This window comes from Vipera ursinii (assembly GCF_947247035.1).
Source record: "Vipera ursinii genome assembly, chromosome: 2".
NCBI classification, from domain to species: Eukaryota; Metazoa; Chordata; class Lepidosauria; order Squamata; family Viperidae; genus Vipera; species Vipera ursinii.
In genome coordinates this window covers 168,124,213-168,141,907 of record NC_139513.1, presented here as the reverse complement: position 1 = coordinate 168,141,907, position 17,695 = coordinate 168,124,213, and the positions used below count along the sequence as shown (strand labels likewise).

Genomic DNA, 17,695 nt, shown 5'->3' with positions numbered 1-17,695 from the left:
ATTTTATCACCCTCTCCGCTAAACGATGCCCCCACGCAGCAGAGGAGAAGGGCTGACCCTTGCTTTCGCTCCTCGCCCCTTCCCTGCCCTCTTCTTCACGCCTCCCCCGATCCGGCTCTTACCCCCCCACTCTGGACCGTCTGAGTTCCGACTCCGGCTTCTGCTCCCGCCGCTACCGATGCCTGCAGGCCCTCGCCGCCGCCTGCTATGAAGAAGGAGTCGGCCGAGTCCATTTAGAGGCACAGGTGAGAAAGGTAACCCCCCCCCAATCCTCCCTAAGCACTACCATCAGCTACCTTATCGGGTCATGTAAGGATTCCTGCGCAGTATTGATAAGGAAAATGCTATTTTTCCTGTGGGCGATCCTTTTGCGAAAAGGATTGCTGGATTGAAGGAGGAAGAGTCAAAGCCGCGATTCTCCCACCCCCCCACGTTCGGAATGGTGGAGCTCCGGGAGCGCAAGACTACTTGGGAAATGTAGTTTACAATCGGCTGGATGGGTAAGGGAGCACGTGGCTTCTGAGGTCGCGTGAATTGCGGGTAGGCTACTAGAGACGAATGGTCGATAAAAAGGGCTGAAAGCCGAGAGGGATTGACGGGATGAAACGAGCAGGAGAACTGAATAAGATCAAATGCAGAAATAGACGTCTACGCGAGAGGCGTTAAGGTGAAGGAGCGTTGAAGGAGCGTTGGACAGAGGAGGAGAAGAGAAGAAGAGGATTGATGACAATGTGGCAGGTTCATTTGAATCAGATAATGATGGGAACATATCCTACTTAGAGGGCCTTAGGAAAATAAGAGGATGCTTCTGAAGAATGGTTTCTTTATCCTTTGAATAATCACAACTACTTGGGATCGTCACTTTAGGGTTGAAGGAGTGGCATCATTTGGTCCAAATGTTTTCTTCAGGTAAATTCACATTTCACATGGAGGCGTATGATGGGGAAGGAAAAATATAGCTTAGTTGGAACCAAAAATGACTAGAAACGTGTATGCAGTGTCAAAGTTTTAATGTAGATTTATTCCAAAGCACACATAATAGCTTGATCTCTGCATTTGGGAACCAGTAAAAGCTTCCAAACAAAGTATTCAAACATGTTAGACTGTTTTGACATCCTTTGCTTTGATTTGGAGATGTATAAAGATGGGAAGATAACTGTCAGATATATAGTCCTGGATAAAAAGGTTGCTGGTTCTGGTGACAACTATCTCAAGGTGGGTTGTCTTGATTGACAGGTGACAGTATTTCATGTTCCATTTGAATTCAAAAGGATTTACTGTTTAAAAAAATTCTATAATATACATTGTAATTTTGCAAAATTCCACTTCTCAACTGAGAGGCAAACCCAAACTTTTATTTAATGTGATCTTCATTGGTTTTATCAGTCAAAGGTTGATTATTTCTCCATGCTTCAGTTTCAAGGTATTTTCTTACTGGGAATCGAAAAATAGCTTTAATATAGGATGACTGATTAGTCATATTTGGAAAAAGATCTAAGCACTGTAATGTATTTAAGCTGCAATAACCCAACACTTTCAATTTGGTCACTAAAATAATCTACCGTAGTTAACCCATTTTCTAGGCTATATACATTGGACTGAACTAGCCAAACAGACAAATCAAGACTAACACCCATATTCAGCATTGTGTGCAACTGCAACTGCTAGGTCTTAATAATTAGCTGGAATGAATGGGTTCTGTGGCCTGAATAAGTGTGTTGTGAGAACACAACCTTGTATTTTTCAAAGCAGCAAAATTAAAATTAGATTCTTATTCCTCTTCCCAAACCTGTTTGGGGATTTTTGAGGTACCTGGATGATAAATTCATCCCCAAGAAACACATGTTTTAAAAAAAAGACAATAATCAGAGAAAGACCCTGTTTATTTTCTTTCCCAGAACTGCCCCAGGGGAGGGAAAGACAGCACCAGGAGAAGGCAGTTAGGATTTTCTATATTAAAATAACATCTTCATAAAACATGCAGCTGGCCTGGACATGCATACCACTTACTCCATTCCCTCCTTCCATAGTCCAGCTGAGGTTGAGATTCAAGTTAACAGAGTAACAAATTCATGATTACTCCCTTTCCAAGCTGTCCCTGTTGTTGCTAACTATTACATGTCAGACCAGCATTGTAGAATGGGGAAAAAGCTGGAAAATTGACCTCTGACTTGTGGAATGAACTGTTTTCTGACTCTTGCTTCCCTAGCTTGGCATTAACCTCTTTTCCATTACCTTTGGATATACTTTTGCCAGTAGTGTAGGAGTTCTTAGTTCCTAAGAGTATCTACAAGTAGGAGGTGAAGCTTTTCCTTTTTTTTTTTTTTTGGCTTTCCACCCTGAGGGAAGCAACTGGATCAAACTGTGCTGTCGTCTTCTAAGCCCCCATGAAACCACAGAGGCAGGGATGCAAATATTGTGGGACCTTGGTCTTTGGACCTGAGAAATACTGTCACTCAGCAAGGCATAAGGGTTCATTGCATGGGGACAAGTAAAGCTGGAGGACAAGGGCCATGGCTTGTACTGGCTACTGGGAAAGGCTTCAAAAGCAGGCCTATGCTCCCATAAAGGTATGAGGTGTAGACTGCGTTTGATGACAGCTGAAAATCATCTAGCTAATGGTGCCTCTGATCCTCAGTCTTTATTTCCTATATACAATATATAACTTGATGTGGTTGAGTGGTCCTGATGTCCAGTTGCCTGTCCATCAAACCAAGCAGTTCCTGACCAATAGGCAGGAAAAGGGAAAGGGATAATACCACTGTGAAGCTCCCCCATGCTGCTATCCCACAGAACCCTCCCCTTTGAAGAGCAGAGTGTGTTGATCCAGCAGAGAAAGCGTCAGGAAGCAAGAGCAACTATTCTCTCTGCTCAGCAGCTACTTCTCTCTTGCTCGGTTGCTCCTCTAGTGAACATGGAGTCTCCAAATGTTCAGCCAGTCTGGGAACTTCAATGGTGACCTCGTGAGCCACGCTCATAGCGGTACGAGGAGTAACAGGGAGGCGGCCACTGACATCTGTGGCCCGGAGACGTTGCATGAATGTAGTGACTCGAATGGCTTTCTGCAATAAGAAAAGCAATATCAAGAAATGAGTATCTGAACTGCTACCCTTTCTGGTTCTTCACCCAAGTACCAAACGATACTGGTTCTTGAATGAAGAACTGGTACAGATTAAGGCATCTGCAGCTTGCCACTGCTGTAACTAAAGAAGTAAAATGTTGGGAAGTAGGAACATGGTTTCCTTTTCTCCTCTTTTTGTAGCCTTACAACAGCAGGAATACATTTGCATCAATGCTTTCCTTAAAACACTGGATTCTAAAGGTTCATAGGAGAGAAGAAGGAAAAACATGATTGTATTTATTTGTCCTATAAGCTTTGCATAACCTGAGGCCAGGCTGATTGAAAGATTAACATTCTTTCTCTAGAGCCTGTCTGGAGGAATCGGTCCTTCTGACCCATCACCACTGAAGACACTTTTTCCCTACCTTTTTCTTAAAATACTTTATTTTCTGATTACTTGACATATTTCCCTTTGTTATAGATCATAGAGTTGGAAGGTCATCAAATCCAAACTGCAAACTGTAGGACTCACTATCTCTTTTAGATTACTATCCAGCCTCTGTTTAAAAACCTCCAGTAAAGGGGAAAAAACTACTCCATAGGGCAGACATGTCAAACTCGCGACATCACGTGACGTCACGCAACGTATCAGAGCTTTTTCGCCATTGCCGGCAATGGGGTGGGCGTGGTTTCTCAGTGACGCATCTGGCCCGCAGGCCAGCAGTTTGACACCCCTGCCATAGGGTAACTTCTTCCACTGATTGACAGCTGTTACTGTGAAGAAGTTCTTCCTCATATCTAATTTGTATCTACTCCCTTGAAGTTACAAGTCCTTCTCTGGATTTGCTCCAATTTAGCATTGTTTTTTTTGTAAACTAGGGTATATAGAATTGATCTATTCCAATGACTCACCCTCCATTTGGCCTTGGCAAAATTTTTCTCAATCTGTGCACAGACCCCTTCTTTGAGGTTCTTTTCAGAAGCAATGTTTCCAGATATCCTGAGAACAAAGAAAGAATGTAGAATTATGGCTTAGCACATACTTTGAGGGGTGATCTTAAACGGAAAATTTAAGAGATTTTCAAAATCTATGAACAGTTCAAGAGATCTGTATCTAATTTTACAAATTGTCTCTTTATGTCAGGTAACTCATCTATCCTAAAGGAGCTCACATTTAGAAGAGGTAGTCCTAAATATATGGAATGTTTTTTTATGTAGAGCAATCTTAGCTTATGTGCAGCTCCTTAGACGACTGAATGCTTGCTCTCTATTCTTGTACCAAAATTCTTTAATCAGAGGTTTTATTTTCCATTCAGATGAATTTAGGAATTTAGTTATTAGGAAAGAGCTAAGAGCAAACATTAATTATTTTTAGCCAAATAGTAGAAATAAATGATCCCTAAAATGTGATAAACTAAGATTTTTTTAATAGATATGCATACTGAGAATTTAGATATGCTTAGCAAATTGGTTTAGCATCAGAACTGAGATACTGATTTTCTGTTTATCGTTAATTCAGGAATTGCTTTGGACCTCCCTATTTATGTGAAAGTGTTTATTTTTTTATCATTGTAATAATTCTGCAAAATAGAATAATGCAGATATAATGACTAGCCTCAAATTATTCAGTGACTTCATGGCAAACCACATCTTTGAATTTAGATCAGTGGTCTTTCGACTGCAATACTATGTTGGGAGATAGAAACTTGCAGGTTCTGAATATTGAGGGTGGGGATGGGGGGGCAGAACAGAAGGAATGAGTTGGGAAGTAAAATGGCTGTATCTTTAGAAATAGAATAGAGTAGATCTTTAGGAATCGAATCGAATCGAATCGAATAGAATAGAATAGAATAGAATAGAATAGAATAGAATAGAATAGAACAACAGAGTTGGAAGGTCTTCTAGTCCAACCCTCGGCTTAGGCAGGAAACCTGTACCATTTCAGACAAATGGTTGTCCAATCTCTTCTTCAAAACTTCCATTATTGCAGCGTTCACAACTTCTGGAGGCAATTTTTTCCACTGATTAATTGTTCTAACTGTCAGGAAATTTCTCCTTAGTTCTCAGTTGCTTCTCTCTTCAATTAGTTTCCATCCCTTGCTTCTTGTCCTGCCTTCAGGTGTTTTGGAGAATAGCTTGACTCCCTCTTCTTTGTGGCAACCCCTGAGATATTGGAACACTGCTATCATGTCCCCCTTAGTCCTTCTCTTCATTAAATTAGACTATTCCAGCAACCGTTTCTTATATGTTTTAGCCTCCAGTCCCCTAATCATCTTTGTTGCTCTTCTCTGTACTCTTTCTAGAGTCTCAACATCTTTTTTACATCGTGATGACCAAAACTGGATGCATTATTCCAAGTGTGGCCTTACCAAGGCGTTATAAAGTGGTATTAACACTACATGTCATCTTGTATTCATTCACATCCCATTAGTATTGATACCATTATGTGTGATACATAATTAGGTGATGCAGTGTAGCACGTCAGCCATGTATATCTGTGCACAGGGTATGCATTTGCTCCTGTCTGAAAGAGTTCCACTCACCACATATGTCCCAAGGCTTCCTGGGCTGTGATTCGTTGGTCCTGATCTACTTCCATTAGTCTTGATACCAACTTTTTAGCTTCAAGAAAATAGAAAAGATAGGGAATTAGTGTTTAGGAGAGTCAGATGATCATTCTTAGGGTTATATTTGTGGTTCCACATTGCAGGAAACAAACAGGAACTGTTCTAAGAAAATAGAACAGATTAATGCATGGAGGATTGAAATTTTGAATACCGGTATTCCTGTTTTCAGACAGGAAACTGGAATAGCAAAGAATGGGCAGAGTTGCAGTCTCCTTCCTCGTTGTGCTTCTGCTTTCTTAAAATTGGCAAGCATTTCCCTTTTCATAATGGCATCTCCAGCTTGCAGAGAAGAAGTCTTCAGAGGTGTCCCACTTCCTCCTGGCCTTGTAGGTACATAAGAGCAATTCCACGTCTATGGGAGAGAAGCTAACGAGACTGGATGGTGCTTACCAGCGACGGAGATGTCATCCCAATATGGAGAGTCAAAGTCATACTCCCCAGCCAGAATTTTGCGGAAGATGCGGCGATTGTGACTGTCACTATTTTCATCATCTGTGTCGTCATAGAAGGGGGGGTTCCCAGACAATCTGTGATGGTAAGCGAGGGAAGAAGAAGAAAAAGAAGTCACAGGTTTTCTTAATGTAGTGCTTATGCTTACAGCCAAATATGCTGGTCAGCTTGTTGTGGTTTTTCAACTTATATTAACTTGTCCCAACATGACTCTTAGGCTTCACACCCGCGTTCGGCAGTAAAGCAAAGGTCTCCAATCCCTTAATGTTAATTCAAGTCTAAACTAGATTTGGCAGAAGACACAATTTGGCTAGTTTAGAATCTTGTTGCAGACAAGAATGAAACCTGAAACGCAACAGTTGGCATCCTATTACAGTGCAAGAGTCAGAGATTTCTGTGTGGCTATGTTCCAGAATTAAAATACTGGGCTTTTCCCCTAATCCTTCTAAATGAATATCAGGAGTGGGTGGGTGGGTGGGGGGAGGTATGAATGAAATCCTCCTCTCAGTCCCTCCAAAGGATACATGGGAGGTGGTTGCTTGGTTGCTGAAGTTGCTGAAAAATGTTTATATAACAACTCCCTCTAGCCTGGGACCTGCTGGCTCTCACCTCACTCCTTGGATTGACGTGCTTCAAATGTGCTCGATTAGGAGGGTTATTGTGTCCACCTAGCATAGTATATCAAGGCTACAGAAATCCTGGTAACCATTAGATGGCAGCAAAGAATTCATGTTTTCCATATCACTTCTATTTAGCAGCTGTTTGCCGTTGTGTAGCTCAGATCTGATAGTCCTAGCAAAGCAACTGCAAAGATATGGACCTGCCCGTTCTCTGTACATTCTGTTATGCAGGCGCTCTCTCTCTCTCTCTCTCTCTCTCTCTCTCTCTCTCCCTCTCTCCCTCTCCCTCTCCTCTCTCTCTCTCTCTCACACACACACACACAACACAAATGGAACTCACAGAATAAACATGATAACTCCAACAGCCCAGCAGTCAACAGGACGTCCGTAGCGTTGCCGAGCAACCACTTCAGGAGCTGGGAGGGCAGACAAATGGATCAAAGACAACCATAGAAAATGTGAGCAAGACATATCCCGCGCAGCAAGAAGCTAGATTTGCTAGATTTCACATTTCCCAATAGAACTCTGTCGATACACAAAAAACAAATTTAAGAGGTGAGCTTTTCTGTCTTACGGAGAGAAAAACTCCACTTGTTGAATATTTGCTTGTGCGGTTCTTTTTCAGGACAGTTTGCAAACTGTCATGGAGCTTCTAGTTTTCAGCCCATTTATTGCAATGTAGCAAGGAGAAAATATCTCACATCTGGGATATTTCTTCTCTGTCCAAAGGCAAGTACATACCTAAATATTCAGGAGTCCCACATGGTTCTGTAATGGCACCATTCTCAAAGCGTGAGAGGTAAAAATCCCGCAGAACCACTTTTGAGCGGTTATTCTGGTTGTAGTACATAAGATTCTCCAGCTAAAAGAAAGAGCCCCAAATTAGCCATCCTCCTTGCACTCTCCTTCACAACAGGGAGCAAGGGTGCGGTGCCCCCCATTCATGAAAATGTCTTCCAGTGCTAAAAGGACAGCTATCCCAGGTAAAACCGCTAGAGGGGATAGTTGCTCTGAAAATTTTGGCTTTAGCATTCAGTGCTGTTTCTTTACCTTTAGATTGCGGTGAACAATGTGCAGATTATGTAAATAAGCTAATGCCTCCAGTACTTGCCGCACAACATTGCTGGCATCTTTTTCTGTGTAGTAGCCCTGGTCCAGAATCCAGTCAAAAACATCGCCGCCAGTCGCCCTGTAGGGAATACCACAGCCAGCTTGACAAGTGGAATTGAGTAGACCTCAGATGACCACTCAGTGGCATACAAAGACATAATGGGAAAGTCTCATCCTTTGCTACCATCTACTGTTCATCTGGACTTCTGCAGCAAAGCTGTGGTATGATTAAGTACGAGGCAAAGACACCATACATATCATTGCCAGGGTAAAGCTTGACATACGCAGTTTCTCTGTTCAGAATGCTAAACAGAAGCAATCTGAAGGCGGGGTGAATCACACTTGGGCTGGGTTATATATCCACTGAGCCAAGGCTTGCTTAACTATCATCTGCTATAGACATATTTGGCTGCATTTATATAAACCATGAAACATGTTTACAAACCACAGTACATTGGTTCAGTTTCTCCATCGTGCTAAAGTATAGTTTGATTTTAGTTTGGGGTATGAGTGGCAAAGATGACTTTCTCCATCCCAAAGATGACTCCTTTGACATGTTAACGGCTGCAGTCCAGAAATTTGTGGATGCAGCTGGGACAAAGAAGCGGGCAGCTGCAATTTAAAAATGTATAAATTAAATTATTTATATGATTCCCTTTCATATGTAGAATTATTCTTTCCTTTTGTGGCATGAAAAGGTATGATTTGGTGATAATGTTAGGGGAGGCTTTCTGTTTGCTCTCAAGTCTTCTGACAGCAGCTTGGGGCCCTGTGCACGCTTGGTTTGGTGTGTCGAGTAATCCTAGCCTAGAAGTGGAAAGACCTCAATTCATATCAGCCACAAAACTCTCTGGATTCTTTAGGCCAATAATGTCTCTCTTGATTAAACCATCTAATAGAATAGTTGTGTTGAAAAAAAGGGGGGTTATATGAAAGCTGCGTATGCTATTTTGATTTCCTTGGAAAGTATAAATAAATAAATAAATGCAATAAAATAAAGCTGGCATTTCAGCCTAGGGGGAGAAAAAGAAATAACTTCAGTACATTAATATTAATGTTCTGTATTCTTTTTGTATATCTCATTTATCTATCTAACTATCAATCTTATCTATCATCTAATCTATATCTATCATCACTTCTCAGTCAAACTTACAATTCTTGGATAATGTAGAATTCCTTCCTCGTTTCAAATGTGTCAATCAGTTGTAATATATTGGGGTGATTCACCCTGGAAGAAAAATGCAGAGAGACCTCAGTTTCCCCTCATCCCCTTAGCCCAATCATAAATGTTTTCTGCCTGTCATCAATTTGCCTGGCCTGTGATATCCTCCATCTCCTCCGCTGCTGAGATCTTTCTTGCCTTGCCTCTTCCCCTACTGGTCTGGCTCTGTTGTTTGCCCCCCAGAGTTCATTTCTACAGAGACCAAGTCAGCAGAAATCTCAGCCTGCCCTACGGCTATCTCAATAATTCATGCCTGGCCTTTAAACAGTAAAGAAACTTAAAACAGTTCTTGTGATGCCAGCAGGTCAGAAAATAAATGGTGCATTTCTTTTTTTTAAAAAAGCAGCATTAGTTACAATGAATGATGGGGGACAGAAAAGGGAATGGATGTTCATTCTTTTTCTGAGGATGTGAATCTCGTTCTTCCTTGTCATTGCTTTACTTTTTTGCTTGCTTACATAACAGCTGTTGACTCAAAGTACTCAACATGAATTTAAAGCAAAAAATTAACCTGTTTTTTACTGCTGGAAATACTACCTTTTTAACATTCTGAAAACAAACATAGACACCCCCCTCCCCCACCTGAGGACATTTATCTTTGGTATCTGATTTATGATTTTATTGGATTTTGTTTTTTGCTGTTGCATACTGTCTGATATTTTGCAATTGGAGGAGAAAATTAGCATTGTTAAGGAATGGAATTAAATCAAATTGAATTATGGGTTTTGCTATAATTATGCCTCAGCTGTCTACGTGCTATTAAAAAAGAACAGGAACAGGAATATTTCCCAAATAATTTGGCAGTTAATAACCTTGCTATTGTTAGGACTATCATAAAATTGTATTAAACTTGTTGGCATTATTTAAGAACAAAAGAAAAACTAACAAACCTTACAATAAGTCCTAATAGTAGGAGGCCCTGGTGGGCAGCTCTGAGGCCTCTGGGTCCCACTATATGCATAGTAATGGGCATCAAGACCTGCTAAAGCTGTTTTTGATGAAGTCAGAGGCCAGACAATAAATTCTGGTTGATGCAATGTCCCCAGAAAAAGGAGAGATTGTGAGATTGCCCACTTATACTCTGGATAGTTGCTCCTCATAAGTAGACTGCAGGAATGCAGGTATTTACATTCAACTTGTGAGTTGAGCACCGGGAATTAAAGGATTTCAATGAAGTACAACTCCACTTCTTAAACACTTTCAAATGTAACTAATTTACTACCAAAGAGACATTTTATGTCTGTCTGTCTGTCTGTCTGTCTATCAAATTTATTTTCTGCCCATCTCGTGGTTGGGCAACAGAGATTTTCTAAGTAGTAGGATAAAAAATTCCACTTAGTGGGTCAACATTCTTTCTGAATTACCAAGGAAAAAAATGTTTTAATTTTTTTTTAACAAAAAGCTTACTAAGAAGTAGATGTAGGGAAGTTTAAAACAGGTAAAGGGAATAGTTATTTTGATTTATGTCTGTGTGTGAACCTGACTTTGAACTTATTGGAATCAAAATAGGCAAATGATTTGGACCCTTGTTGGAAAAATGTACAATAACGTTTTTGCATAAATGTGCATTCCTCTTATGCTTAGGGATGTGACTATGTTTAGAATTAACCAATCACATTCACTGGTGTTAAGTAGTAGTCAGTGCATACCTGCCATCAATTAAAGTTTAGCTCTGATCAACACCATATAAAACTTGGCTGTTGTAGTAGGATTTTTGGAACATTTACCGTACTCTGTTGCCTCTTACAGCAAAAGCCATGGTCTCTGCAAAGACCTTACAAAGCATCAAAGTGATCTCATTGTTGGAAGATATCAGTCAGGAGAAGGGTACAATTCCCCCCCCCCCAAGGCATTGGATATACTATGGAACACAGTGAAGACAGTCTTCAAAAACCTGAGGAAATATGGCACAACAGTGACATTACCAAAAACTGGATGTCCTTCTAAAATTAATGAAAAAAACAAGAAGAAAACTGGTCCGAGAGGCAGCCAAGAAGCAACATCAACATTAAAGGAGCTGCAAGAATTTCTGGCAAGTATTGGTGGTGTACTACATGTGACAACAATCTCCCATATTTCTCATATGTCTGGCCTGTGAGATAGAGTAGTAAGATGAAGCTTTTTCTTCAAAAAAATAAAATAAAAATGCAAGCCTGGCTTCATTTTGCAAAAACATACCTCAAGTCTGACAAAAGCAGGGGTCTTCAAACTTGGCCCTTTTATGACTTGTGGACTTCAACTCCCAGGCTGAGGAATTCTGGGAGTTGAAGTCCACAAGTCAAAAAAGGGCCAAGTTTGAAGACCCCTGGTCTAGTAAGTCCAAAACTGATTTTTTTGGCCATAATGAAAAAACACTGTGGATGACCAAAAGTACAGAATACCCACAATGAAGCCTAGTGGTGGCAGCATTATGCTTTGTGGCTGCTTTTCTTCAGCTGAAACTGGGGCCTTAGTCAAGATGTGGGGGGGAATCATGAACAGTTCTAAATATCAGTCAATTTTGGCACAAAACCTTCAGGCCTTTGCTAAAACACTGAACACGAAGAGGAATCTCACCTTTCAACACAACAACAACCCAAAGCATACCTCCAGAACAATAAGAATGGCTTCATCAGAAGAAGATGAATGTTTTGGAGTGGCCTGGCCAGAACCCAGACCCAAATCCAATTGAAAAATCTGTGGGGTGACCTGAAGAGGGTTGTGCATATGAGATACCCTCATCATCTGACAGATTTGAAGTGCTTTTGCCAGGGAGACTGGGCAAAGATTCCCAAGGCAAGATATGCCATGCCGATGGGCTCCTACCACCAAAAACTGAACGCTGTCATAAAATCAAAAGGTGCTTCAGGAAAGTATTAGTTTAAGAGTGTGCACACTTATGCAACCATGTTATTGTAAGTTTTTTATTGTTATTTTCCCCTTAAAATATTTCCGTTTGTTTCTCTATTGAATTATACAGTTTATACTGTTACGTTATATTAAAGGTGGGAAAAATTCTGAAGTGATTTATTATGGTCTGATTTTTCTACATCTCAAAACCTGGCATTTAAATAGGGGTGTGTAGCTTTTTTATATCCCCCCCCTCTCTCTCTCTGTATGTATGTATGTATATATATATATATATATATATATATATATATATATATATATATATATATATATATATATATATATATATATATATACATACACATACATACATACACACACACATACATACATACATACACACACAGAGTGAGTGCCTGTTACTCGTCCCAGCTTCTGCAGTCCGAAAGCACGTAAAAATGCAAGTAGAAAAATAGGGACCACTACAGTGGGAAGGTAACAGCGTTCCGTGCGCCTTTGGCGTCTAGTCATGCCGGCCACATGACCACGGAGACGTCCTCGGACAAGCGCTGGCTCTTCGGCTTTGAAATGGAGATGAGCACCGGCCCCTAGAGTCGGAAATGACTAGCACGCATGAGCAGGGGAAAAAACCTTGCTGCTGTGGGTGTTATATGTCCTCCCTCAATCTCAGGTCCTCTACCAGAGGCATGGGAGGTTGTGGGCTCTCCAGAGTATCTTAACTGGTTTAGCACTGCACTCTTCCATGGCAGAGAGATCCGATATTGCTCCTGGGGTCTATTGGAGCCAACTCTTCTAACTTAGAAGTCACAACTCTGCGTGTCCCTGCCACCACTTTGACCTTTACTTTCCACATCCTCTCTAGTTCCTCCTTCAGGCCCTGGTACTTCTCCAACTCCCATACTCCTTCCTGATGTCTAGAAGATTCTTAATCATCCAGGTCATGATTGTCTCAAAGCTGATTCCCCCCGCCCCCAAAGGCAACTGGATTTCCTTAGTTTTTTTTTCCTATGAAAAGATGAGAAGTAAAATATTTTCAAAGGAAAAAAACCCCAATCAAGTCCACTTGCCTTTTGGGGGGAATAAAAGCACCTTTGGGACTCCTCCTTGAAGTTGCTGTCACTTGGCACTGCTGCATTTATCACAACTGCTGTCTTCTGTCGTCTGCTACAATCATTTGTGGGTTGACTGTCCAGTGCCTGTCTGCCTGTCTGTTTGAATCTGGAAGTCACACATGATCCGAGTTCTGTTATTCTCCATGACCTATGGAACCTCCCATCTGGGCTTGGGAGGGAACGTTAGCCCATACATTGTGCAGATGTTCCTGTATACAATACAGATGTTCCTGTATACTTGGTTGTGCTGTTTAGTGTGTACTGTTCCTGCAAGTGTGTGTTGGATTGAAGTCTCTCTGCACAGTCTGTACCTTGGGTGCTGTCTAGTGGGGTAGAACCCTGCTTCCAGGGATCTGTTGGTTGCAGGGAAACATACGTACTGGGAAACGGTGAGTTTTCATTGTTACTTTACTGCTGTAAATATATATCGAGCTTTGATTGGCAGGGAGCCCCTCCCCCCACTTGGGCAAGTTTCTCCAGATCTTGAGCCTAGTTCTTTTTTATCATTTTGATAGCCAGAGACTTGCTATAGTTGTCCCAGGATAGAGCTGAATTTGGCTTAGTGACTATCTAGAACAGGGGTCTTCAAACCTGGCCCTTTTATGACTTGTAAACTTCAACGCCTGGCTGAGGAATTCTGGAAATTGAAGTCCACAAGTCATAAAAGGGCCAGGTTTGAAGACCCCTGATCTAGAAGATTCCCTTGGAACCACATTGACATCAGTTTGGTGCAGTGGACAAAAAGTAGGATTTAAATGAGTAAGCATACACAGTAGTCCTTTGTCCTATGTCACTAAATCATCCGAAAAGAGAAGCCATTCTGCCCTCCCCTACTTGCCAGCATTGACCTACTTTCCGGTGGGAAATATCAGCATTGCAATGTTTCCAAGTAAGTCTGGAAACGGATGCTTTAGCAGTTATCCAGAGCCAGCTAATCAGGGGATTCTTATCCAAACCTGCCTGATCTAAAGTTTGGCTATCTTGCACAGCTCTTGTTTGATCGTATGGTGAGCATATTTTCTCCATAGATGCAGTTTCCATTAAGAGAATATGTTTCCACTCTTCAAAAATACTGAGGAGGAAAGCTGTAGTGAGCAATTTCCTATCTAGTGGTACAGTTGTTAAAGGGCACAGAAGCCTTGCCAGGAAAACAAAGAAGCAGATGGCTCCTTAATACCTCAGCATGTTTGCTGCTGTCTGTTGTTTTAATTTTCCCCAATATTTTGGTCTCTCTGTTCCCTCTCTCATTATTCCAGCGCGCTCAAGTACCTTCCCTGTACATCTGTTGTCATAATTGAACATATATGCTACAACTTAGCTAGAGTGACCATTAACTTATTATAGACACTCTTCAGTTTAGGCCTCACTGAGGATGCAGAAATCTGGGCAACCCCTAGATGACAGCAAAGAGTGGCCATCTAGTAGCCATTTGGATATATGCAACCCAGATGTGTTAGGACGGTATATCTAATTCATTTGGCAGTTGCCACAAAAAAGGAGTATCTTTATTTACAGTGATACAGATTGTGGCTCTTACTGAAATTCCTTTTGCTACTCAAGGATGCAGAAGGACAATGTCAATTCTTGTACATGCGTGCACACAAGCACATCAGGAACCTACATTTTTAGGATGAAGATTTCATTCTTGGCTGCTCTTCGCACTTTGCGCCCATCTTTCTTGAGAAATTTCTTGCAGATGTACAGCCTGTCTGTTTGTCGTTCGCGGGCCACACAGATCTCACAGAATTCCTTCCTGTGGAATAGGGATCAGAAAGAACTCCATTTTTTTTAATGTCTAGGTTGATGTTCTTGATGTTCTGTTTTCTATAGTTACCAGCCAAATATCGTTAGATGGTATATAGCCAAAATGGAAAGAGATGTCTAATGTCTGTTGTCTATCCCAGCATCAACTAATTAAAACTGTTTACCTATCAGAATTAATAGATAGTGACAGAACTATATTTTACATGCTTTTTCTGGTCAAGATCAAAAAAAAAGCAAAACAGAGATTTTAAGGCCCAATATGGTCCCCATTTTTCAGCCTCGCCTACCTGATGTGCTTATTGAAGGAATAAAATGTATGTGTCAAAGAGACAGGAGAGCTTATACAGTGTTTTACCTCCTTGGAGTGGAGAAAAGAGAGAATATAAATAGAGTTAATAGGTAAAGGCAAAACACCAGGGCAGACTTGAAACATCCAGAATCCCTTTGTGTATTTGGGGTAAGATAAAAGTCATTAAGATTATTTTATTTCCAAGTTTGATTTACATTTTGGGAAGCCTTACATAAACAACTTTTTTAGGCCATTGCATAAATTTCTTCAGCAAGCACATGCCACAGAATTACCTGTAAAGAAAAGCAGACTGCCTCACTTACAGCCTTATCACTGGCACTTATCTAATTGCTGACTGGAGTAAGAAGTTCAGTTGCTAACTCTTCTTTGGGCTCAGTTTAACAGAGGTTGAGTGACACCACGGAAATCTAGCAGAGAGTGGCATTCTTGCTTATGCTCTTAAATCTGTAGGTTTAGGTTTAGGTTTTATTAAATTTTTATACCGCCCTTCTCCCGAAGGACTCAGGGCGGTGAACAGGGCATATCATAAAACTACAAAAATACAAAAGTTAAAAAAGAATTAAATTATTGCCCACAGTAAAAACAATAGAAAATATATATAAATATTAAAACCCTAAGTAACTCCCCATCAGGCCAGGCCAGCTTGTTCAAATAAATGGGTCTTTAACCTGCGCCGGAAGGAGCGGAGATCCGGTGCCATCCGGAGCTCAACCGGCAGCTGATCCCACAAAGCCGGAGCGCCCACAGAGAAGGCCCTCCCCCTGGGGGCCACCAGCCGACATTCTCTGACTGGAGGCACCCTGAGGAGGCCCTCTCTGTGGGAACGCACAGGGCAGAGGGGAGTCGACGCCGGCAGCAGGTAGGACATCCTATGTGGAAAATATTGGACTGCAGAAGTAATTTTTAGCTATAAGTAGTTGTTGACTTATGGCCATAATGGAGCCCAGAATTGTCACACAAAGCAGTTAAAATCCGTCTTAACAGGCACATGACTAGAATTACTACACGACTAATGATACAAACAGTACAAAAATGCCACAGGGGCCCCACCAGTTAATAACAACCATATTAGCTGGAAACCAAGCCAGATCTTAAGGGCTTCCTGGAATACCAGGAGAGTGAGTGCTGTCTATAGCTCTGGGGGCATGTTATTCTAGAACAGGGGTCTTCAAACTTGGTCCTTTTATGACTTGTGGACTTCAACTCCCAGAATTCCTCAACCAGGCATGCTGGCTGAGGAATTCTGGGAGTTGAAGTTCACAAGTCATAAAAGGGCCAAGTTTGAAGACCCCTGCTCTAGAGGGTGTGGGCCACAGTAGAGAACATAGAGCAGGAGTGTCAAACTGCCGGACTGCGGGCCGGTTTCATCATACTGAAGTTGTGCCTACCCCATTGCCAGCAATGCAAAAAGAGTTCGCGATACGTCACATGAGGTGGCGAGCTTGACACCCATTACATAGAGGAATTGTTCTGTTAGAATAGTTTTCTAATCCTTTAACTCTTCTATTATTAACATAATTATTAGTTTTGGTGATCTGGTATTAGCAATACTGTTGTATGTATTGATACCGTCCCTCTATTCTTCATTGAGCGTTGTAATCTTAGTGTTGAAAAAGTTTGAAATCGAGTCGTGTTATATTATAAATACCATATGGACTAGATTGTCTATTTGGCAGTCAGAGTGGGAAGCCATCTACTACCGGTAGCTATTGCTCTTCCCGCTCAGCAGCCAGTAATGCAGCTGCAATCAGATAAGCTATTTCACAGCACCTATGTTGCTGTTCCTTCCTCCTGCTGCTTGCAGCAAATTATCTGGCCAGGTACAGGCTGAGATGAATCTCCGTATCCACTGAGCATCATAGACTGTATTTCAGGAACCCCAGCACGAAGAACATGACAAACAAAGAGAGAGGGACTATTAGTCCACAGTGAAAAGAAGGTCATAGATCCACAGCCGGGAGGTATAAACCCAGAACCTTGAATGTACCTGGTAGCAGCAGAGAAAGTAGTCTACCTGTCCTGCAATTTGAAATCCATATGCCTATTTCATAATAGGCTGACTATGAAAAGATGCCACAGTGTATTGGATGTGGCAGTGTTACTGCAGGGTATCTCCTAATAGGTGGAGAAGAAAGGAAGAAGCTTCCTTAATGATGCATCTCTCAAATTATTAGGACACTGGTTGCAAATCCATTGCTTTCTAAGGTGGCCCTCAGGACTCCAGCAAACTGGGAGTAGTTTTAGGCAGGCTCCCTACTTACGCTCGTAGTAGCTGTCCAATCTCATACTTGTCGGTGATGTCAGAAAGGCTGTTGTAATTCTTTTCATCCCGCAGTCCGATGCAGCCAAACGGCATCCTGGGGGGAAATATAAGGACTGATTATGAGTTTCGGTATAACTTCTCTGAGCCTGTTTATCCTGAGTTCCCTACAGGTTGTAAGTCGGAGATGGAGATTGGCTTTTGCTGTAGAACCTCAAGCAGCCAGCTTTAAAAGGAAATACTCAAGCAAGCAGTAGTCATGCAGCTTTTAGTACAGCCTTGATTCCAAGCACAAATCAGAAGGATCGG

At 41.5% G+C, this 17,695-nt stretch overlaps 2 protein-coding genes across 2 annotated transcripts in view; both read right to left on the bottom strand.

Moving 5' to 3' along the window:
* Window positions 1–192, bottom strand: part of UBA1 (ubiquitin like modifier activating enzyme 1) — a 41,857-nt gene extending 41,665 nt beyond the window's left edge. The window contains exon 1 of the mRNA XM_083351421.1: window positions 123–192. The gene's annotated coding sequence lies outside the window, so the exon portion shown is untranslated. The remainder of the gene's footprint in view (window positions 1–122) is intronic.
* A 2,666-nt stretch (window positions 193–2,858) lies between these two features.
* On the bottom strand, window positions 2,859–17,482 carry LOC310633778 (caM kinase-like vesicle-associated protein; the record flags this gene model as incomplete). Its single annotated transcript, XM_083351658.1, has 10 exons — window positions 2,859–3,062; window positions 3,974–4,061; window positions 5,605–5,683; window positions 6,079–6,215; window positions 7,099–7,174; window positions 7,500–7,620; window positions 7,809–7,947; window positions 9,022–9,096; window positions 14,674–14,805; window positions 17,388–17,482. The coding sequence occupies 10 exons, from the start codon at window positions 17,480–17,482 to the stop codon at window positions 2,859–2,861; spliced, it is 1,146 nt and encodes a 381-aa protein (XP_083207784.1).
* Window positions 17,483–17,695: the final 213 nt, after the last annotated feature.